Below are 23,953 nucleotides of genomic sequence, written 5' to 3' on the forward strand. Positions count from 1 at the left end.
AAGTGCTTAGGATCTCGCCTCCAGCCGCCCCTCACCCCTCCAAAAGGCTGGTTTAAAACATTACCATACCGCACACATGCTTTGTTTTCCTAGTTTGGTCCCTTTTCTCTTACTGTTATATCATTTTCCCATGTCTGCATCCTGCTCAGCTCTTTACCTGGTTTTCCTTTTCTCTGCTCAGCCCCTTAGCCAGCGTGCGCGCAGGGACCGGGAACCAACAGCCGGTCCCTCCCCGTCTGACCTGTGCGGAGGTGGGAAAGCCAGGTGTGATTCCGGCAGCGCACGCACGCGTGTCAGGCCCAGACCAGCCGCGCGCCACCGCCGACACCGCGGGGCCGGCAGAGCGCCAGGGCCCGGCAGCACAGGGGACACGGGACTGGTCCCCATGTGGCACCCGATGTCCGTCTGTCCTCTCAGACGCAGGAACACCCGAGCGCTGCTTTCGCAGCCAGGCTGTGCTCAGCCTGACATTACTGACCCGCACTCCTCAGCACAGGGAGTAAACCAGGGTCCCCACAACTGCATCCAATGTCGAATCCAAGAGACAAATCTCCACTGGTTTCATTTAAATATGCAAAGCCAAGGGGTGCTTCAAAACCACATGCAGTTACAAGTGTGCAGCCTACTCCCATTTAAATGCAGATGCTTGAAGAATAATTATAAACGGATCAATCTCTATGTGAACCAGCAGCAGAAAGGAGCCTGTACGTGCAGCGGAGGCGGCAGAGCAGGCAGACGTCAGCACACCCAGCAAACTGCCTTTCAGCTCTCACATTTATAAATAATTTACTGCTAGCTACCTGTGCCCAGAATAACAATTTGCCGCCTGAAATCTCTGAGTCGGTGCTGGGAGGCTGCGGGGTCTTCCGGGGCCCTCCGGACCTGCTGGGAAGGGTCTGGGTCTCAGAGGGATCTGCCCCTAGCGGGAAGAGGCGCCGCGAACAAACAGGAGCATCCGCTCAGCTGGTCGCGCCGGGTCTGCGCGGCGCTGCCGCCGCCTCCGACACCTGCCTGCGCAGCCACCCGCGCCTTCCGACCGCGCACACGCACACACACACACACACAGGCACACACACACACGCACACACACACGCACACACGCACAGCGTGCGCGGGAGCTCTGGAAACGTCTGTAGCTGCGGAAGGCTGCAGAGCCCTGCGCGCAGCAGCCGTGCGGCGGCTCTGGCTCCCGACCGGCAGCGTTACGAAACGCGAGCCGCGGCTGAGGTCTCGGCAGCGCGGCGCTGAGGCTGCTGCGACCCAGGCTGCTGGCGCAGGAGGCCATGGAGCGCTGCCCCCCCGCCCGCCCCCTCTGAGCCCGGGACCCGGCGGGGCCCGCGGAGCAGCGGCCACCCCGGGACCACCGGCGGCCCCGGGACCACCGGCAGCCCCGGGACCACCGGCAGCCGGCGGCGCAGCGGGAGGGGCCGGGAGGAGCCGGGAGGACACGGCGCCGCCGGCAGCGGGAGCAGCAGCGGATTAGCGGGAAGGGCAGAGGAGCAGGATTTAGAGCTTTTCAGACAGGCATTACAGTTTCTGATAATATTCCGCTGGATCGTCTAGGACTTTGCCCGGATACAACAGGAGTTCACCGGCCATAAAAGAAAGGTGAGTTTTTTCCTCCTTTTCTTACACAGTTGCATTATTATCTGTGTCCGCAAGCTGTTTGTCAGCCGGCCTTGACACAAGTAATAACCAGGCAACTTTTTGCAGAGGCTGAGGTATTAACATTCATCGCAGTCTGAGTGGTTGTTTGATTTATTCAATTTATCCACGGCATCGAAGCACACGAGCCTGAGCTGCATTATTTATCACAATTGCAGTTGGCTCTCGAGATGCCCTTCTGAGAGCATCCACAAAACATTTCACTCGGAAAGTGGACGTGAATAACGTGTCTCTGTGTCACGCAGCCAGGGAGCTGGGTTTCTCTGAACAGCTCCTGAAGCGTCACTGTGCTCAGTAAACACCGTAACGATTTTTAGTAGGTGGATGTTGCAGGAATTTGCATGTTGAGGGGTTTACGAAAGACACTTTCTAAACACCTATGGTTCCGTTGCAGATTTGCATGTTATTTTAATTCCAGTAGGTTTCCTTGCACACAGGAAAAAAAATGTCATCTCCAGCTACTGTGGGATAAGGCAAAACCGATATATGGTACATTTTTTACAACAACCTCTTACAAAACTTCAGCCTATAGCCACAGAACCACATCGTGGGTTTTTGGAAACTGCAGACAAAGCATCATTTGCTGGGTGCTTAAGTCCTTAATATCAAGGGATGTACATTATGCATGAATGGTTTATTATCGATCAAGACACTTTCTAGGTTTGAGATACTGTTTGGGTGTCCGATTATCAGTGAAGGGTGAAAGCAGATTCCACGTTACCTTTAGAGTACACATTCCTCTATGCCCAGAATGCATACAGACACATACAGATGCGTGTGTATGTGTACATATAAAATGTACATATGCAAATGTCTGCATCTTTTCCATGCTGGCATGGAATCGGCTCTCCCGATTATCACTTTATCACTGAGCTAGGTAAAAAGTATTGGCTAATGGAACACAGACCCCATGGCCACGGTCGGGTGCCGGGGCTGGAGCGGAGCCCCGTCCGAGCCGGCGCTGTCTCACACCAGCGCCTCCGCAGCTCCTCTGCACCCGCACGCTCCCGCGGGCACCGACACACGGCATTTACCCCCGGCCGCGCTAGAGAACTGCTCTCCCAAGAGTGGGGTATCCAGTGAGCGCTGCCGGGAGCAGACGCACGGATAGCGCGGCGTCCCCAGCCGGCTCAGGCTGCAGCTGCTTGTGACACGGCCTTCGCTTCCAAAGCCGATTACCTCTTAACTGTAAAATATCTCCCATATTGGATACAGTGGATATCATGTATATTTTTGACTTGTGTAGTTTCAACTTCATTTGACTGGTTTATGGACTACAGAGTTTCTCTCCATTTTTCTGCTACATCTGCAAAACCATTTTTTTCTGGTTTATCACAGTTCAACCTTATTTAACAGTTTTAACACAGTATCAGCATCGAAGAGGTAACTTTGCAATCTATTACACCTCGTAGCAAGTGTGCTTTGAACGCAGTGGGAAGGGAGGAAGCAGCTTGCTGGGAAGCCCTCTCAAGCTGCACCGTTTGCCACCAGAGCCTGCCCAGGAGCTGCGGTGCCCGCCTCACCTCTGGTTAGCTGACAGACCTCGCGTCGAGCTCCCAGTGACGCTCAGAGCAGCGTCGTGGCAGCAAAAAGCTGCTCAGGAGGGCAGCACGTGTGTACAGCCAGCACAGATCCGTCCGCCACCAAGCGCTTATTGCTTCTGAAAGCCCAGACAGTACGGCCAGATCTTGTGGGAGGGACGCTGAGAGGACGCATCGGAGATGCAGTGGTCAGGACAGGTCCCTTCGCTTGTGTCTCACTGGTCATCTCATTACTTCATTGAAAACCCCTAGATAATAATCTTGATTTTGATGGGAAATGGGCAGAAGAGTTGGTTTCTAGAAATAGTTCAGTGGCAAATTATTCTCTAAATCAAACAACTGGAGGTGACTTGGGAAGAGATGAGGAAGAAACCCTTGTATTGTATTTCAACTCAAACCCTCAGCAAGCTCTGCAGCAGCAGAACTGAGTGACGCGGCTCCACGCGGGGGTGACGCAGGATGTGCGCGAGCGGAGCGCAGGCACTGGCCCGTGCTCAGCCTCGCGGCCTCGGCCGGGCGCCTGCCCTGCCCGGGCGGACGGAGCTGCACTCGCCTTGCAGGAAGGGCAGGGAAGGGGAACGCGGAGAAGCGCAATGGGCACGGCTGTGGCGGCCGCTGGAGCCGGTCGGGCCTGGCCCCTGCGCGCCTGCCCCTCCACCCCGCGCCTCGCAGCGATGGGTGCTTGGGCTCTGGATGGGTCTCGTCTGAGCATCGCACTGGAACTGCCAGACAGATCAGCCATCAGGTTCCATTCCGCAGAGCTCATCTCACAGAGGAGCATATGTTCAAGTCAGTGAAGGAAAATACTCTAGTAACTCTCCACAGAAATTTTCCTTTCTTCTTGGTGAAAGAATGTCCTAGGAAAGGTGATGGAATTACAATATCACCTCTTTTTCTTTCCTTTGCATAAATTCAGAAATTATAGTGTTAAGTTTGTGAGGTGGTTCCTCATGACACCTTCTTAAAGAGCTAGAAGTAGTAACGATGGATCTGAGTCAAAATCCATCAGCATCAACGTGTAGCTTCATCTGAGTGGATTTTGGCTCACGACAGGGGAGTACCAGCACGTTTCTCCTAAGCTTTACTTTTAGCATGTGCTGCTTTCCACACAGATGTGAGCCGTGACTTCTTTTTTCTCTCTTGCCCTGTGGTGTGGAGATGGGGATGGTGTGGAATCCCCACAGCTCGAGGGGGCGCAGACAGCTCGCCTCTGCCATCGTTTTTAGCTCTTTCTCAAACGCGGGAGGCGGCTCTGGCCACGTCCGAAAGCACGGCCGCGAGGACTCGCCACTGGCCCTCGCACCAACACGGGCACGTACTCGGAGTCACGCAGGGCGCTTGTAACTATCGCAATAAAGGGACCCGCACATATTTGACAGGATCCAAACATCTAATTTGCGGCTTCTCCAGAGTTTTCCTTCCTACGTGAATTCACACAGTATGACACGTTGGCCTTGACTTCCCAGCCAGCGTCGAGGGAACGGCAGCGTGTCCCCAGAGGAAAGGCTGCGGGCCAGAATCCCCTGGTTAGGTCCTGACTGCACTGGTCCTCAAAGCAAGCTGACAAAAGGAAGGAGAAATGTGGAAGAGGGATGGATTTTTCTAAAAATAGTGTTCATGAGTCCAATCCCCTTCAGTTTGCAATAGAAAACATAGGCTTGCTTCTGTGCCAGGAACTCTGAATTTGCAAAATCCTGCTGGTCTTTAGACAAGATCAATTATTGATGAGCTGCAGCCGTCAGTGCGGTATTGACCTAAGTTTCTGCATTGAGCAACCTATTAAGGGACAGGCCTGAACCGAGCAACTCTTCACCTGTGAGCCCGAGGCCGTTCCTCAGCCTTTACCGGCTCTGATAGCATCACAGTATTTACTCTTCCTTGAATATTCTGTAACTACTCCTTTGGATAGCAGAGCACAACTGCCAAGAACAAGAACCATTTTTCTTCTGTTTCTCTTTACAAATATATTAACGCAGCTGCCTAGTGTGAGATCTTCTGTCACACTTTGCAAAATCATTTTGGAAGTAAGGTATTGACCTGCTTTTTCTTACAGCAACTTTCTAGTGGCAGTTATAAATCTCGTATTACATATGCAATGAAAGAAAAACAAGGATTAAAAGAAAACCAGCAATTGAAGCTGGAAACGCCTGTGGCGTGCGGCTCGGTGCCGCCAGCGCACCCTGTGGCACCACGCGCGGCGCCCGCGGTCCGCGCCCCAGCACCACCCAGCGCTGTGCAGGACCGGGCAGCAACGCAGACAGCGGGGAGGCGGCGTCCCTGCACCCCCTCCAACTCCCACCCTCCGTAACCAGAGCCGTGTCCCTTTCACAGACCCGCGGCCACCAGACGCGGTGCGAGGGCCCCTGGCCCTTTCCCGGCTGCGGGCGCAGATCCGGGTGCCGCACTCACCTCTCCAGAGCTGGTCCTTGCCAGTGCTCAGCATTTGCCTTTTGTTGTTGCAGCATTAACCCTTTCACTGTTCTCTTCACCTAGAGCCCTTCTCTGCTGTTTAGCAGTTCTCACTGCCCGTCTCAAAGTCCTTTCCATTACCCTTTTATGATGTCACTCATTCAACTCTCAATTAATATGGTCCTAAAACCCCTTGGGCTATGAGAACTGATAAACGGGAACAGAAGACTCTACTTTTCTTCCATTTCCCTTTGTTCATTTTAAGCAAAATGTACAAAAAAAGACAAATGGTACATTTTCTATTACCAGATACCAGTTCATATCCTCTTTCCTTGTTAATATCATCGAAAGTGATGCACTTCAATTCTTTTAGGCATACTTTGATGATATTGCAATATGCAGTTTACGGAACAACTCAGATGACATTTTTTATGTCAGAAGCACTCTCCGCTATTTCCCCCTAGAAAGCAACGTTTAATTTCTGAGTTGCACATTTGCAGCAGTTGCTGTGGGCGGAGAGTCTGCTTATTTATTTGGTTGGTTTTTACCACAATGTACTGTCATGGCAACTGTACTGAGGGCGAATGCATCTGGAGGTAATTTATATATGTCACATTGACTGCAGTGAAATGGGCTTGTACCATTTCAACTTTCTCAACCACTGGGCAAAGTCAGTCTTTCGAGACCCAGGAGCAGCTTCTCCCCAGTAAATAAGCGAATAAGCAAACTAGGCAGATCAACGGGAGCTGCGCCAAGCGTTTCCTGGTGCTGGGATGCAGAGCTTGCTGCACATGTAATTAGCTCTGGTCTCCTGGGCAGTTACCGCAGGGTTTTCACCTGCTCGGGGGGGGGAGCGATCGCCCGCGCCCGCTGCTGGGCAGGCAACGGCCAACCCGCCCTGCACCAGGAGCCATCGCAACTGGGACAGCGGCAACGGCCAACCCGCCCTGCACCAGGAGCCATCGCAACTGGGACAGCGGCAACGGCCAACCCGCCCTGCACCAGGAGCCATCGCAACTGGGACAGCGGCAACGGCCAACCCACCCTGCACCAGGAGCCATCGCAACTGGGACAGCGAGCTGCATGCTCCGTACAGCATGCGGCTGCCCTTGGCCAAGCCTCTCCCCAGCACGTGGGATGCTGCCGCGCACCCGGGCTGCCCAGCCAGAGCCCCACGCAGCCAGAGCCCCGAGCCAGCCCAGCCAGAGCCCCACGCAGCCAGAGCCCCACGCAGCCAGAGCCCCACGCAGCCAGAGCCCCACGCAGCCAGAGCACGTGGCACCTTCTCTTAGATCAGACAGCCCCTTTTGGGAACAACTAGTGAATCAAGTCACACCTATGCAGATACGATAGTATTTCTTCAGATAAATTAGCGCAGTAACAATCTGCACTATCTAATTATGGCTAATTTCCTGTTCATCTGTCTAGGTACTTCTGACCCTTTTACTGTAATTCTTGAGCACTCACAACATTGATCAGAGATTTTCAATAATCCAACTTTGCGGGTCAGCTCTTCAGCTGGCGTAAATCAATGCGTTTTCTTTGGCCTCAGAGCTGTCGAAGCGGGCTGCGGTAACTTCGCGGCCTGAATCCCCTGCAGCGTGCAGGCGCAGCCTTGCTCCCGCGCTCACCGCTGCTGCCGGACCCACCGGTGCTGCTGCGAAGGGCCCTGGGCAGGCTGAGCTCCTGCACAAAGCGCAGAGATAAACACACACAAGACCACTGGACATTCTGCAGCCCTGTAAAACTGAGATCACCATACATGAACTTTAACAAACATTTTTCAAAAGCACCTAAAACAGGTCCTCAAGACCACCCGACTCGTAAGATCAAAAGACAGGGACTCCTGCCTTGTGCCAAAGCTGTTTAGCAATTGAGGCTGAAAGGTCACACAAAAAGAACTGAGGCTCAATCTACAAAAGATTCAGCTGAGCATTTTTGGCCTAGAAGTTTTTGGGCTTTGGTTGTGATTGCCACTTAAGACAGAAGTTGCACAACTAATGAAAAGGGAGTGGGTGGAGACTCAATTAGTAGCATCTATTTAAGAGAGAGGCATAAGTGAATATCCACAAAACTTTAAATCAGACACCAAACCCAGAAATACAGTGAGCGGATGTTTCTGTCAGGATGCAGATTTCATGAGCACGCCCCAATTGCGAGATAAGCAAAAGCCATAATATTTTCCTTTCTGGAAGACACTGCATCTTTTCTCAGCCCTCGCGGGCTCCGCAGGGGAGGGATTGACTGGGAAAGCAGAACTTGTGGGAGATGCCAGCTCGCATTTGCTACCAGAGGTTAAAGGTTCCCCAGAGCACAAAGGAGCTTTTCTTGCCCCGACAATCCCACCGTGGTTACAGCGGCACAACTGACGCCTGCAGAGCTCGGAAGCAGCGAACAGATATCTGGCAAAACTTGAAACGACTCTTCTCAAATATTCACTAGTTTTTGTCCATGGCATCGTCAATATTTGGCAACAGAAATCTAGTAAAAAATAGCGGGATCTCTGGTTTATTTTAAAGCAACACGCAGAGCAACTCACACAGCTCCCTAAGTACAGAACCCGCCGTACCCTTCCAGCATAAAGCCTGACTTTATTGTGCTGCAAAGAGATTGGTAATTATTGCCTTACCCACTGTGATTTGATGCAGTTTTGGTGTGTTCCCCCACACGCCCACACTGCTGTTTCCTTCTGATCTGCACGTGCAGCTGAGCTACTGTTCAGCTCAAAGGAAGGAATCTGATAACACCTTCCGAAAAAGGTGCCTACACTGTGGCTGCCTGTTCGGCCAGCGACAGAGAATGGAGATGCCAGCTATTAACAAAAGAAAATCAAAAGCTTTTTTTTCTAAATGTCCCAAGTGAAATAACCTCATCATAAAGGTATTTCTTGTGATCTGAAACTAGCTCCTACTTAATCAATTGTTCTCACTGGATTACACTTTTTAAAGTGCATAGTTATAAACAGCAGAGAGGAATGCTCAGCTGAGGGGTGTGGGTGGGGGAAGTCACCCAGCGATGGGTATTTTCCACTGGGATGCGAACTGACCTTCCCGCTTGGTGTTTCAGCATCGGCGGTGGGGCAGCCCGGCAGAGCGCACGATGGCACGGCGCCGGGGCCGGCCCGAGCCCGGCGGCTGAGCTGTGCCGGGCAGCCGCGTCGCGCCGGGCCCTGCCGGGCTCCCTGTGCCGCAGCGGGCCGGGGACGAGGCCTCGGGTCGGGAGCAGCGCCTGAGCGATGGGCTGAACTCACGGGAGGAACCGGCGCTCGGCCAGGCGGGGATTCGGCGGCCTGTCGGGAGGCGTGAAGGGCCCGGCTTCAGCAAGGGCATGGCCAGAGCTTTCTTCAGGCTGCAGAAGTTTCTCCGTCGGACGCAGTTTCTGCTCTTCTTCCTCACCGCAGCGTACCTGATGGCCGGCAGCCTCCTGCTGCTGCAGCGGACCCGCCTGGTTCTCCAGCAGGGCTCCCGCGGCGCCGCCGCTAACCAGGCCGTGCCGGAGGCGGCGGGTCGGGCCGAGGTGGCAGACACCAGGATGCCGCAGGACGCCCGCGCCGCAGCCCGGCCGCCGGTGGGCACGGACCCGCGGCAGGAGCCGGCCCTGGGCCCGCGGCACGGCCCGCGGTGGCTCGTGTCCCGCAACTCAGAGCTCTGGCAGCTGAGAAGAAGGTGGTTCCACAGGTTCATCAGCGAGCAGGAGCCCACGCACACAGCGGGACTGAAAGCGATGAGGCGCACGGCTGAACACAAAGGTAAGGGACACGGCCCCAGCCCCTTCCACACACACACAGCCCGCAGCTCCTCCCGGGCACCGCAGCCGGCACGAGCGCCCGCCTCCCGGCCCACGGCCGCCCCTGCACCGGGCCCTGGGCGCAGGCACAGGCCGAAGCGCGGTGCGCTGCCGCTGGAAGAACGAGCTGCTCCTGGAGATGTTTCACTGATAATCAGAAAAGGAACGGGATCTGGATGACTAGACACCACATTACTAAACTGCTCTTTAGTTTGTTGAATAAATTTACCCAAACAAAGGGGCACCTTCTGCAAAAAAACCCACAAAATGGGTGCCACCTCATGACTCCTGCTGAGTGAACTGTTAGAAATGCGAACAAGAAGGTGACAGTGATGGTGTATGGGAGATGAGTCACAGCATGAGTCAGGCAAACTAACCGCTAGAGTTACCTGGAGCACCAGCCTGCAGCTTCCAGGAGCGCTCCGCGGGCGCCGTGCAACAGCGCGCTGCCGGCAGGCCCTGGGGCAGACAGGGCTGCAGAGCGCGGACGGCCCCCAGAGGCGCCCGCTGCGCCTCATGACGTGAGCTGAGCACCAGAGGCGCCCGCTGCGCCTCATGACGTGTGCTGAGCACCAGAGGAGCCCGCTGCACCTCATGATGTGTGCTAAGCACCAGAGGAGCCCACTGCACCTCATGACGTGTGCTGAGCACCAGAGGAGCCCGCTGCGCCTCATGACGTGTGCTGAGCACCAGAGGAGCCCGCTGCGCCTCATGATGTGTGCTGAGCACCAGAGGAGCCCGCTGCACCTCATGACGTGTGCTGAGCACCAGAGGAGCCCGCTGCACCTCATGACGTGTGCTGAGCACCAGAGGAGCCCGCTGCACCTCATGACGTGTGCTGAGCACCAGAGGAGCCCGCTGCGCCTCATGACGTGTGCTGAGCACCAGAGGAGCCCGCTGCACCTCATGACGTGTGCTGAGCACCAGAGGAGCCCACTGCACCTCATGACGTGTGCTGAGCACCAGAGGAGCCCGCTGCGCCTCATGACGTGTGCTGAGCACCAGAGGAGCCCGCTGCGCCTCATGACGTGAGCTGAGCACCAGAGGAGCCCGCTGCGCCTCATGACGTGAGCTGAGCACCAGAGGAGCCCGCTGCGCCTCATGACGTGTGCTGAGCACCAGAGGAGCCCTCTGCACCTCATGACGTGTGCTGAGCACCAGAGGAGCCCGCTGCACCTCATGACGTGTGCTGAGCACCAGAGGAGCCCGCTGCACCTCATGACGTGTGCTGAGCACCAGAGGAGCCCGCTGCACCTCATGACGTGTGCTGAGCACCAGAGGAGCCCGCTGCACCTCATGACGTGTGCTGAGCACCAGAGGAGCCCGCTGCGCCTCATGACGTGTGCTGAGCACACAGCCGGGGTGCCCGGAGCCCAGCAACAGCCCCTGGACCGACACACAACACGAGGCTACAGCCGCTCCTCCCCGCACAGCAGAGGCCAACCCTGGGGCACACCAGAGCCCACATTTGTGGGTTCCTCCGTGTCACCCCGATGCTTCCCGGTGTGGCACGGCCCTGCCCACACACCGGCCCATGCTGGGCTCTCCTCACAGGCCCTTCACCCAAGACAAAAGCGGTGGCACCTGCTCCGGCACGTTGTGTGGATCCCCTGCTCACTTTGCCTTGCTCTGTGTCCACCCAGGGCCACACAGCCCCGGGTCACAAAACTCATGTCCTTTCTTTCCCTCCACATCAAGCTATGTTGCCTGCTTACTTTGCAAGTGGCTCAGGGTAGGGTCCGTATCTTGTCCTCCCAGGGAGACTGACAAATGCTATTAGTACAACAAATCAAAACAGGGATTTGTTAGGTAAAAAATGAGCATTTTCCGTTAGGAACGGCTGCAGCAGATGGGGTGTTCGGTGCTGTCTCCCCTGGCCTGGCTGTGCCATCGCACAGGATGCTGAGGTGACGGCCGGGCGGTGGTGACTCCCTCAGGGACAGGGACCTGCTGCCGCGGGCGGGAGGGACGCGGGGCAGACGCTTCTCAGCCCCACGTGCTCCTCAGCCCCACGTGCTCCTCAGCCCCACGCGCTCCTCAGCCCCACGCGCTCCTCAGCCCCCCGCGCTCCTCAGCCCCACGTGCTCCTCCTCAGCCCCCCGCGCTCCTCAGCCCCCCGCGCTCCAGCTTCTGCCACCACGGGGCCGAACCAAGTACCCAAATCAAGAGCCTCCAGTACAACGTGGAGCACCCTCACTGCGGGGGCACGACTCCCACCTCGTTAACGTGTGCTGGGATGTCCAGTCACAGCTTGTGAATTTGCTAATTGCATTTTTGACAATTACCAATGTGCAGGTCCTTGAACCTACCGTCGTGTTTGTAACACTTACATTTTTGATTTATTATTCCTAGTTCCAAAATCTCTGTTAGAGTGGCTTGAACTTTTACTTGTGGATTATTTTATTGTTAACATAATGCTTTTTAGTTTCATTTTTCGTAATTTATTCTCTTCCTGTCCACAGCTCATATTATTTAATTTCCCTGTGTTACCATCACAATACTACCACTTCTAAAATCAAATTTCCTTTTTTCTTTCATATTTTAATTATAAAATATATACACAGAATTGCTATATAATAGTGGACTCCACATCATCCTTCCAATGGTGTATTGAAATAGGGCTGGATTTTTATAGTATTTTGGTCATGACAAGAGGCTCAACATAGGATGCAGTCTAAGAGAATTATTTACCTTTCATATGCTAAGTAAAGGAAGACATATTTTAAGAAATTCATTTGCACAGGAGAGATAGCTCAGCGCGATAGCTTGGCACCACTGCCCAGTTGAGACTGAATTACCTTTCCATTAGAGCTTTAATGTAACTCTATGTAACCAAAGAAAATTGGTTTTCTTAGTATTTCTCTTGCACCATCTCACGATCAACCCGAGATTTCCAAGAAAACTTGGGAGAAATCCCACACGATTTCCCCAAGCGTGCGTCGCCCTGCAGAACACCTCCTCGTTACCTCGGGAAGTCCCATCCTCTGTCACGAAGGGGGGTCGAGCAGGTGGCGGCCGCCTGCGGGAACCGCAGCTCGGGCGGTCGCACGCTCTGGGTCTGCGAACGGAACCGGCTGAGGGAAGGGTCTGATTCCCATGCTGTTCACTTCACCAGACACCTGAGCTCGCCCTCCACCAGCAGCTCCAAAGGCCGCGTTCCGGCAGACGGGGCTACAGAACAGCAGGGCCCCAGACAAGCTGGGGTCGGTGAACACAGCCCCGCTTGCAGCTTACGGCACGGGCTCGCTGCAGAACGTTTGTTCTGCTCTCTCCCGTCTCTATCCCAGGCGCGTTGTCTAACCCTGGTCTTGCATGCACACAGGCACCTACATGGGATGCTTCAGCGACGACTCCAGGGAGAGGACACTGAAGGGAGCTGTGTTTTATGACTTAAGAAAAATGACAGTATCTCACTGTCAGGAAGCTTGTGCTGAGAGGTGAGTGATATTTTTTCACTGCCAGTTTTCTCTCAGCTGACAATAAGTGGAACTGAATTTGAAATGGAAAAAGCATGCATACATTGAGCATGTAGCACCTGTGAAAACTGTGATTATCTCATGCCTTCAGTGCTGGAGGTCTCAGCGACCCAGCGCGGGACGAGCAGCAAACTCAGGCATCTCAGGAGAGGCAGCGAGTGCTGGGCCAGCTGGTCGGGCAGTGGCCTTGCCCGGTTTGAGTGCCTGAAAACCGCCTGACTGGATCCAAAACGTTCAGCTTTAAATGCCAGTTAACAGAACCTCTGAAAGAGGCTGCTCTTCTCTGTCACTCTAAACCACCTGAACCATTTTTGATCAAAACCCGGGTTGGGGCAGTGTCACCCCAGCAGTGAGGCCACCGTGTCCGCAGCAGCGGCAGGGGACGGCAGCTGGAGATGGGACTGTCACTCGGACACCTGCACCAGGAGGCACAGCCCAGCTCCCTGCCCCGAGCGCTGCCCTGGGCACGGGTGTCTGTCCCAAGTGCCGCCCTGGGCACGGGTGTCTGTCCCAAGCGCCGCCCTGGGCACGGGTGTCTGTCCCAAGCGCCGCCCTGGGCACGGGTGTCCGTCCCGACAGCGCCTGGTTCTGTTCCCCGCAGGGCGTACAGCTACGCGGGGCTGGCGTACGGAGCAGAGTGCTACTGCGGGAACACGCTCCCGGCCGCCGCCGCCGCGCCCGAGGAGTGCAACAGCGAGTGCAAGGGCGAGAAGGGCGCCGTGTGCGGGGGCGTGAACCGGCTCTCCGTCTACAGGGTGGAGGAGCTGCAGGCAGGCGCCCGCCGAGGTGAGTGCGTGTGGGACCGGGGAGGGACGGCCGCTGCCCTGGGGGACAGCGCGGCCAGGCTGAGCGCAGGGCTGTCCCCGCTGCTTGTTGCACTCCATTTATCACCAGTTTGAAACAGCAGAGGACGAGGGTGCCCGTGGGGCATGGTACCAATTTGCTGCTGGTGCGGTCCCCAGCTCCCTCCCGAAATAGCAGCACTGCTCACCACCTCGGAGCCAGACATGCCTGTCACGGCTGCCTCGGGGCTGCCACATGGGACGAAAGAAAATACCGAGCACTGCGACTGCAACAGCAGCAGAATTTCAGCTGAGGAAAAACTACTCCCTTCTGCATCCATGCATGAGGACAATCCCACACGTGTTTAAGAAACTACCCTGAAGGGGGTGCCTTGTAACAGAAGGGCAGAAGAGCACTTACCGGTGCCACCCTGTGCTCAGAAATGCTGCTGAACAGAGTGTGCGGTGTGACTGCAGAGGAGGACCGGGAGAGGCCGGGCGGCCTGGTGCAGTGCACGCCATGCACGCCTGTCCCCCGAGCCTCAGACAGGAGGACTTGTGTTCTAGCAGGGGCTGGGGTGGTTGTTGCGCCTTCGATGACAACACTTACTCTGCTTGTCATTCAACTAGCTACCAAGGGAGATACACAGATAAACCTCTGGACCAATGCAAAGCGCATGAAGTATCTAAACAGCTGAGCAGTCTTTACTTTTGGCAAGCTCACAAGACCTTAATGGATGTTATTTGCTGAGAAGCACCAAGACCTTAGGTTGTGCCAGTATTCATGGTACTTCATTTCTTCTTAGAGACAAGTCAAGGTTTGTACAGTAATCCGCCCAGCTACATATAAATTATATATCAAAGGTGCATAGAGCTAAATTGCTAGTGTCAGGCTGACAGGCACATTGGCACGTTTCCCGGGACATGCATCGCTGTTTAAATCTTCAGCATAAAATATACATACATATTTCACAAGAAAAGGAGGCATTTATTTTTTTCTTAAGTGTTAATTAGTTAGTCATGAAATTAGTCTAGCCTGCAGCTAGACTTGTATTTTGTTTGCCCTTAGTAACACCTGATATTTGACTGTTTGAAGAATCCCCCTGACACAAGGCAGCCGAGCGCCCAGCAGAAGCATTAATCACGATGAACAAGTCTATTGCAGAGTAACTCGGAACAGTACGGCAGCCGTGACTCGCGGGGCCGGACACAGAGACCAGCCCGGCCCGCGGCTGCTCCTCCGCGGAGCGGGTGCAGCGCCGGCGCGCGCGCTCCCTCGGGGGTCGCTGGGTCCCCCCGCACGGAAACGCAGCCCCGCTCGCGGCCTGAGCTACCGTGCAGAGTCCTGGTTTTATTGCATCTGCACGTCCCGAGAGATCCCAAAGACAGCGCACGGCTTCCAGTATCGGGTTTGAACAGTTATTGGAACACTACTTGAGAAGCTTCTCCTTAGATTGCTCTGGGCTCGTGCTGGGGAACCCGGGCCCTTCAGCCAGGAAATTCAGGGAAATTCACATTTCCCACACCAGCTCTGGTGAGCATTGTTTAAGGTAGCGAGTGGGTACTAGGACTCACAAGACAAAAATTCATTCACAAACCCACCTTTCTCCCTATCGAGTCATGCTGGGAAACTTCTATCAATAGTTAGCACAGAGCAATGAAGTAAACACATTGTCCGCCTTTGTAAAGCCCACAAAGCCACGAGAATCACACAAGTGTCGGACACCACGCAGACTTCTCTGTTTTCCTAACCAGCCACTCAGTTACTTGCTCCGCGACCACCAGTTCATCTGTGCAAAGGCACCGCCTCCCCGGGGCAGCCAGGCTCCACCGCACTTCGGGTTTTGTCTGGTTCTTCCAGGGACATTTCTCTCTTGAGCAGGAGGGGTAATTGTATTGCTGCTGCTACCAAGTATTTGGGCCAAATCCTGAGTTCAGTCAATGGAGCAGTTCTGCCTAACTCTGTGCCATTTGTACAGGAGCAGGTGAGAGCAGAGGCCGATGCTGAACACTTCTCCCTGGACGGCTTACAAAAGCGCAGTTTACATTTCGAAGGCTGCAGCAAAATCCCTTGCCCTGAAAAGTGAGAGGAGCGGGACAGCTCAGACACTGAAAAGTGAGAGGGGAGCGGGACAGCTCAGACACTGAAAAGTGAGAGGGGAGCGGGACAGCTCAGACACTGAAAAGTGAGAGGAGCGGGACAGCTCAGACACTGAAAAGAGAGAGGAGTGGGACAGCTCAGACACTGAAAAGTGAGAGGAGCGGGACAGCTCAGACACTGAAAAGAGAGAGGGGAGCGGGACAGCTCAGACACTGAAAAGAGAGAGGGGAGCGGGACAGCTCAGACACTGAAAAGAGAGAGGGGAGCGGGACAGCTCAGACACTGAAAAGAGAGAGGGGAGCGGGACAGCTCAGACACTGAAAAGAGAGAGGAGCGGGACAGCTCAGACACTGAAAAGAGAGAGGGGAGCGGGACAGCTCAGACACTGAAAAGAGAGAGAGGAGCGGGACAGCTCAGACACTGAAAAGTGAGAGGGGAGCGGGACAGCTCAGACACTGAAAAGAGAGAGGAGTGGGACAGCTCAGACACTGAAAAGTGAGAGGGGAGCGGGACAGCTCAGACACTGAAAAGAGAGAGGAGCGGGACAGCTCAGACACTGAAAAGAGAGAGGAGCGGGACAGCTCAGACACTGAAAAGAGAGAGGAGCGGGACAGCTCAGACACTGAAAAGAGAGAGGAGCGGGACAGCTCAGACGGAGCAGCCGTGCAGGAAGGGGGATCCCCGGGGGGTCGCAGGATTCATTTAAACGCCTTTTCTGGTGCAGATCAGGGGAAGCTTTGTAGATTTGCATGGGGGCTGTGCAGTCTTTCAGGGGAAGCAACCCAGGACCTGCAAACAATAGCAATGCCCTCCACTGGCGGAACTCAACTCCAGCTCCTTGCTGCAGCCCCAGGTTCCTGGGTAGTACGAGGCTGAGGGCTTGTGCTCCTTTCAATACCACAGCATTTGCAGCCTATTTTTCTAGTGCATATCATGGTTTCTCTTATTTCTACAGCATTTGGAACACATGATTTATTTTATTATTTTTAGCTTCTGAACCTAATATTGTTCTTTGAGAAAGAGACAGGATACTACAGACATTGTTTTCTCAAGAGAAACCTATTTCGTATCCCTGCAGGGAGGAATGTTATCTATCGAGGATGTTTCAGAGCTCCAGAAAATTTAACAGACACCTTTCCAGCCTCTCTGATACAGCCCAATTTGACGGTGGAGACGTGCTCTGAATTTTGCTCCAAGAAAGTAAGAACAGTTCTCATTTCACATCCTTTCCTTTTTTTTTCTTTTATTTTAAATTTTAATCTACTAAGGGAACAGCAGAGATTAGTGCCCGAGAGCTTTAAACGTGTAAATGAGTTTGTGAAGGACAAAACTCAGAGTAAATACCTAGTGATGCCTGTGGTCCATGGGCTCTCCGCAGCGGGGAAGGCAGGCGGGAAAGCCGGAGCGATGCCGCTAAACATGACGCACAGAAAAGCCGTTCTGTGTGGCGAGTGTGCACCTCCGGCATCGCCACAGCGGAACAGAGGAGTCCGTGCTGAGCTATCTGCACGCAGTTTCTACTTGGGTGTGGAAGTGTGGCGGCTGGGAACATGAGACAATCTTAAGTATTTACAGGAGAGAGGGAACACTTGGCCCGTGGATCTCTCTGGCAATACACTCGTGTTTAACTGAAGGGAGGCACTGCAGATTTGTGTGCACTGAGCTGGAGGACTACTCCTGCACTTCAACGTTACATGGTTGCTTAAAGCCATACCCAGAGCTTGGGGCATGCATAAACACACCGGTAAGCAAAGCGGATGGCTTGTGAGTTTGATCAAAAAGCGAAGGGAAGCCAAGCTTGAGCACGCTCCTTCGCAACGGCTGCGTGCGCTGCGCCAGGCAGATGCAGTCGGAACAATCAGCTGCTGCTGAGCCGCGACACCGCGGGTCCTGCTCCAGAACCACCCCCTGCTCCGCCGCCGCTGGTGTTGCCAGCGCCAGCTCGGAACTCCACTGCGGAGCCCACTCCCAGCACCCCCTCCCTCCCGGTCCGAGCCGGGCCAGCGCCCCCTCCCCACGGCCGGGCCCCCCGACCGCTCACCCCGACCCGCAGGCACGACGGCTCCGGTCGACCGGTGCAGATGCAGAGCTCTGGAGAAGCGTTTGACGAGGCCTCCTCACAAAACCCCAGCCTTCCAGAAAACTCCACGGCTTGAGGTGCCCCTTGGCACGAGGCACAAGGTACACTTCTATTCCAGGCTGCATCTGAGTGCCAGGACACTTACTAAGTTCTTAAACTGAGAAACACTGCTTCATTTTAAAGGAGAAATTCCTGTTTGCACACAGAAACAGAACTATTTTGCCCTTGCACCAAATCTGTAAATAGTTTTTGAGAATGTCATATCTCATTTGCTAAGCAAACGTTGGCTGTTTGGGCACAGAAGGCACACGTGTTGTATTTGACTCCTTATCAGAGGAGGAACACGAGGGAAGATAAGCTGCTCGGCAGGCCTGTCACACACTCCCCGCATCCAAAAGACTTTTAAAAGGCAAAAAGCGTTGATTTGGAGTAGCTGGAGTTGAACGCTCTGCACCTGAATAACCCCTGAGCCTCCTCCATCTGTCCCGCAGCGCTGAGCGACCCAAGCGTCTGGAAACCCGGGAACACAACCCCGTCCCCCTGGGAGAGAGGAAAGAGCGAGCTGGAGGGGCGGATTCAGCAAAGCAGCAAGCGTGAGCACACGAGCAGCTGCTCACTTCTGCGGCAAACGATCAGCACGCGTTTCCCTCAAACTCCTCTCCATCCTCATCAGCACCAGCCCAGCTGCACTGCTCTGCCACCACACAACGCTGCTTTGCAGCCTGGTGCCTGCTTGGGTACGACTGGTACATCAAGACCTGAACTACTTTTCATCAAATCCATTTAGAAGAAGTTTATTACAGCCAGAAATTCTCCCTGGAGTGGTTTCCCCGCAACGCGCACTACCCGTGAGCCTCTCAGAGCCGCGGTTCTGCCCCGCTGAGCGAGCCGGCGGTCACGCTGGGTTCCTGGTGGGGTTTCCCTTTCTAGAAGCAGGGGCCATGAGACAAGACGTGCGTGTCCAGAGCCGGAGACCAGCACCAGCGCGGAGCCCAGCACCAGCCGCGAAGCCCCGAGCCCAGCAGGGACCCGCAGCCCCCGCCAAGACCTACTTGCTGTCCTAGCTCGGAAGTTTTTCCAAAAAGCGTGTGTAGTAGCGCTCCAACTCTGCATCAGCCCATCTGCACACATTCGTTCTTGGCAGCCGTGAAGCAGCCAGACAAAGACGCACACTTTATGGCTTGACTCTTTTCTTTCTATTTTTAAACACGATTGCAGCAGTTAGTGGGTCTAAATCTTCTTTGCATCAATTTTAAGTTTAAGGGCAAGTTTCCTGTGCACAAACACTGGTAAAACCAACTGAACAAGACGAACCTTTTACCGCCTGACTTCTCACTTTGGGACAATAGAAACAGACGTTTAAAAGATTATCCAATTCAAAATGTTCGTTTCAGGAGTAAATAACAACAGCTTTTACCACACTGATATTCTGCAGGTAGAATTACGTGCTAAGTGCTGCAGGAATATTGTGAAGTTATTTTTATGAATAACGAAAACCCAGAAGATTGTGAATTTTCAAGCTTTACAAAGCTTGTGTCTGAAAGCCAGTTTTTAAGAATTGCCATATGAAAGACAGCAGTACAAGACGCGTGGGCTTCACACTGGCGTATCAAACACCGCTTTCATGGTGCCAGTGGCCGTGCGGAGGTTCACTCTCCTCTGTACAGCAGGGTTTGGGCCGCGGGCGCCGTGGCGCTCACGTGGCTCTGCTTTCGCTCCCGCGGCTCTGCTTTCTCTCCCGCGGCTCCGCTTTCTCTCCCGCAGGAGTTCCCCCTGGCCGTGGTCCGCGGGCGCGAGTGCCACTGCGGCTTCCCCACGGCGCGCTTCCCGCTGCGGGACGGCGCGGACGGGCGGCTCTGCCGCGGCGCCGGGACGCACTGCCGCGTGTACCAGACGCCGGTGCAAGGTACGAGCTCCTGAAGCACCTTTCCATTCTCTCGTTAAGCAGCACAGCCTCCCCTGCCCCAGAAACGTAATTATCTTGCAGAGGGAGGGCGCGAGGCCGAGCCGGCGCAGCCCGAGCTCCGGCCACAGCTTGCTGGCAAGCACAGTGGTTGGCCACAGCGCTGTCCAAGAAGCGGTGCCTAAGACAAAGCTACCAAACCCCTTTCTGAGGATAATCTCTTTGGCGCCTTGTGGCTGAAGTAGTTTTGGAAAGTAGCCAACTCGCAACTGGACTCAAACTGATATTCTGTATTCATAAGAGAGAAGAAAGCAGCAATAAACCCTGTAATCAAGAGCTATCAGTGGAATTATTAAAAAGGCACATTCCTAATGATGAAATATCTTCTGTACTCGCAGACACCCGCTGCACGGACAGGAAATTCTTAGCCACCAAATCCAAAGTGTTTGTTGCTTTGTCGAGCTTTCCGGGGGCTGGGAACACGTGGGCTCGGCACCTGATCGAGCACGCCACCGGAATCTACACGGGGAGCTACTACTTCGACGGAGCCCTCTACAACAAAGGTACGCACCCGGAGGCACGGCCACCCGCGCGCACGCGGCTCCCATCTAGAAGAACGGTCCAAAAGACCAGGTAGCTAAACTACTGACTAATCCCCGAGGATGAGACCCTTTGCTAGCACATGAAATGCGAGGGTTGAATATTTGAATGTCGCTGTTCCGGGAGGACAGCATCCTGAGGGGTACGGTATTTACCGAGCGCCCAGCGTGGCCGTCGGCCGTGAGCTGCGGAGGGAGGCCCGGCGCAGCGCACACTGCGGCCGCACGGTCCCCGTCCCCACGGCACGAGATACACGCGGGGGATGGTTCCCAGGCCCTGGGGGTGGGTTTAATTGACTGGGCAGTTCACAACGGTTTTACACCACTACGGGGAATGATTTGGAGTGTGAAGGAGCACAGACATGCCGCCAAGTGAACAAACCAACAATCCTGTCTTGTACAACAGGTTTTAAAGGAGAAAAAGACCACTGGAGAAGTAGAAGGACCATCTGCGTGAAAACACATGAAAGTGGCAAGACGGAAATCGAGATGTTCGACTCTGCAATCCTGTTGATAAGGAACCCGTACAAGTCCCTGATGGCAGAGTTCAACAGAAAATACGCCGGGCACCTGGGTTACGCCACCGACCGCAACTGGCAGAGCAAAGGTAACAGGGGGCACGGCGGGGCTGCCGTGGGGACAGTTTGAGACGCGTCTCTGGGCAGGCTGGGGCAGGGTGACGCACTGGGACCCCAATGAGCACTGCAAACTGAGTGGGACCGGAGTCCCAGCGCAGCCCAGCTCGGCCCCAGAGCACCCGCAGCAGCTCTCGGGAGGGCTGGGGTCTCCCCGCGCAGCCCCCGCAGCGGAGGGGGGCACAGCGCCCGGGCCGCGGCCACAGGCTCGCAGCAACCTTGCTGCCGTCGCACAGTTTGGCACAGAAAACACGTCCAGGTACAACCCCCCTGTGTACAGCCCACATGCCAAGCTATGTGAGGTGAAGAAAATTTACCCCTGCAGCAGGTAATAACCGTGAGAAATCTAATTTAAGATTCGGAGGATTCAACGGAGCATGACATTTCCTGAAGGAAATTTTACAGCACTGCACAGGTGCTACTGCACTGCAGATAAATAAGGATAATAGCAATAAGGGGCCTTGAGATTCAGTGTTCCCTGAACACATGAAACGGCTCCAGAATATGCCTGCCACGCTTCACGCGTTTGACTGGCACGCTGGACGGTGTGACCAGCATCTCCCCGCTGGGCACACGGCCGCGTCCCGACTCTGCAGCAGAGATCCAGCTTGCATCTCTCCCCGCACGTGTTTCTGTTACTACAGCTGCAGGCTGGCAAACCACACGGCCCGGGGCTGGGGCAGCAGCGCGCATCGTGCTGCACAGGGTGAGGCCCGGGGAGCGGTGCGGCACAGCTAACAGCGCCTCCTTTCCCGGTTCTCGGTCTCCAGAGTGGCCGGACTTCGTGAACAGCTACGCGTCCTGGTGGGCCTCCCACGTCCTGGACTGGCTGAAGTACGGGAAGCGCCTGCTCGTCGTGCACTACGAGGACCTGAAGCAAAGCCTCATCCCCAAGCTGAAGGAAATGGTGGAGTTCCTGAACGTGACAGTGACGGAGGACAGACTGCTCTGCGTGGAGAACAACAGGGATGGGAATTTCAAGCGATCTGGTGCTAAGCAAAAGGATTTTGAGCCATTCACCCAGGAAATGAAAGATCTTATCAACAGATATATCCTGACAGTGGATGAAGCCCTGAGGGGAAGAAACTTCACAGGGCTGCCCAGCGAGTACGTGCCAAGATGACAGCCTGGTAGCACTCTGTTTAAAATAAAACACCTTTTTTCTTAAAAAAAACAAAAGAGACCAGATCTTTATAGCAGTTAAAGCAAAGATACCTGTGGAGTCTGCTGAGCAGTGCAAATTCCCTCTGCTCTTGGGTGTTCTTCGGGGCACTAAGTGCTCCAGAAGGCGAGCAATGAAGGATGGAAATCGGGTTGTAAACCAAGGCAAAAAGCTATTAGTGTCCACCTGCGTGTGCCCCCTGCACCCACGGCTCAGAGCGTCCCAGCGGAGCAGCCCTGCAGCGGGCAGCCCGCCCTCCTCCTCCTGCTGCCGCAGACCCGCCAGCCCGCCCGGCTCGCCAGCGGCCGCGCGCAAAATGGACGGGTGTCGAGGAGGAGGGGAAAAATTCTTAACGCTGATCAACAGTTTTCAACTGATCATTTAAGAAAAATCTCAGTATTGCCCACGAGCTTCCTTCTCCTGGGTTTGCTGGTCAGGTCACCTGGCACAGCAGTGCAGGGGGAGAAGAGCAGCAGCGGGCGAAGGTGCCTGGGGCGCTGGGCACAGATGCTGCGGGAGCGACCCCAGGGCTCCACGGCCTGGGGCCATGGGAGCCCTGCGGGTGGGCGGCTGCAGATCCCCCCCGGGGTGGAAGCCCCTGGGTGTCACCAGCCCCAGACAGACCCAAGGCCTGGCCCCGAGGGCATGGAGGGGACCCAGAGGGCTGGGGGAGGGCGGGCAGCCAGCCAGGCCAGCAGCACAGGTTTCTGTGCCCGGACAGTCACCGTGGGTGTGGGTGGACACCGGGGCCAAATGTCACCGCGCCTGGTGCACCTGGTGGCAGCAGCGGCCAGGCCGGGCAGCACTGAGCAGCCGGGGAGCAGGATGAGCCCTAGCCCTGTGGATCCCACCCGCAGCTCTTGCTGCTCTTGCTGCTCTCGGAGCCGCCCCGGCAGCGACGTGCGGTTTGTTTCTAACTCACTGCAGTGCCCTGCGGTCCGTTCCTCCGCGCTGCGGGACCTGCCGGTTCCACGGTCCTGCCAGAGCCGCTCAGAGATGGTGCAGCCGCACAGCCCTGCTGTGGGATGCCTCTGCTCATGTGACATAAAGGATTTCTTAAAACCTTGAGTGAAAAAATACTTTTAATAAAATAAGCAATTTACATAAAGAGAGCCGGACTTCCTCTGCGTGTGTATCCCTGGTGCTTAAAACAACACAGAGGCTGCGGAGCCCTGCAGGGCTGCCCGGGCTGGGGGCGGGGCGGGGCGGGGCGGGGCGCGGGGCGGGGCCGCTCTCACCGGGCGGGGGGGGGAAGCCGCCCCTGCTCTTCTCCGGCCGGGACCGCTACCCGAACGGGTCTGGTTCATCGTTCCCTCCACCGGGCCTCAAAAGCAGCTGCAGTGCTTCCACCCCTCACTCTCCTAGGAAAAGGATGCAGAATGTTCTTCCTCTAATGCTCAGGAACCACCTCCAAACCGGCACCCTGAACATACCTGTAGCTCCCACTGCCCTCCCTTTTTGCTTAAATAGCCCTTTTTATCTGCCCAGACATGGATCACATCCTCTCTCCAGCTCCATCTCGCAAGAGCAAATAATCTGTGGGCAGATGACACAGTGGTCAGAGCCCAAAACCTGGATCGAGGGGGCAGGAAGCTCTGAAAAACCAGACTGTCCCATCCAGTAACCAAATTTTACTGGGACTCCTCTGCTTCGTGCCAGGTCAGGCAGTGACACCAGCAATAAATCTACTGAAATCAGTCAAATCCAGTTGCGTTTGGGACTGTCACACAGCAGAATCCTATTGGGGAATGCCAGGTTTTACTGCATCTATTTTAACAAAACACAGGGGCAGATGAAGACCCCAAGCAATTTAC

At 55.1% G+C, this 23,953-nt stretch overlaps 2 protein-coding genes across 4 annotated transcripts in view; one reads left to right on the forward strand and one right to left on the reverse strand.

Moving 5' to 3' along the window:
• Positions 1–23,953, reverse strand: part of LOC136110033 (uncharacterized) — a 158,347-nt gene that overhangs the window by 65,653 nt on the left and 68,741 nt on the right. The window lies entirely within an intron of this gene.
• On the forward strand, positions 837–22,156 carry WSCD1 (WSC domain containing 1). The gene is made up of 9 exons (XM_065853124.2): positions 837–1,608; positions 8,682–9,363; positions 12,724–12,838; positions 13,479–13,663; positions 16,839–16,960; positions 19,605–19,746; positions 20,142–20,306; positions 20,749–20,949; positions 21,748–22,156. The coding sequence occupies exons 2-9, from the start codon at positions 8,943–8,945 to the stop codon at positions 22,098–22,100; spliced, it is 1,704 nt and encodes a 567-aa protein (XP_065709196.1). The 5' UTR covers positions 837–1,608; positions 8,682–8,942; the 3' UTR covers positions 22,101–22,156.

The sequence above is a fragment of the Patagioenas fasciata genome, chromosome 19 (assembly GCF_037038585.1).
Source record: "Patagioenas fasciata isolate bPatFas1 chromosome 19, bPatFas1.hap1, whole genome shotgun sequence".
Classification (NCBI taxonomy): domain Eukaryota; kingdom Metazoa; phylum Chordata; class Aves; order Columbiformes; family Columbidae; genus Patagioenas; species Patagioenas fasciata.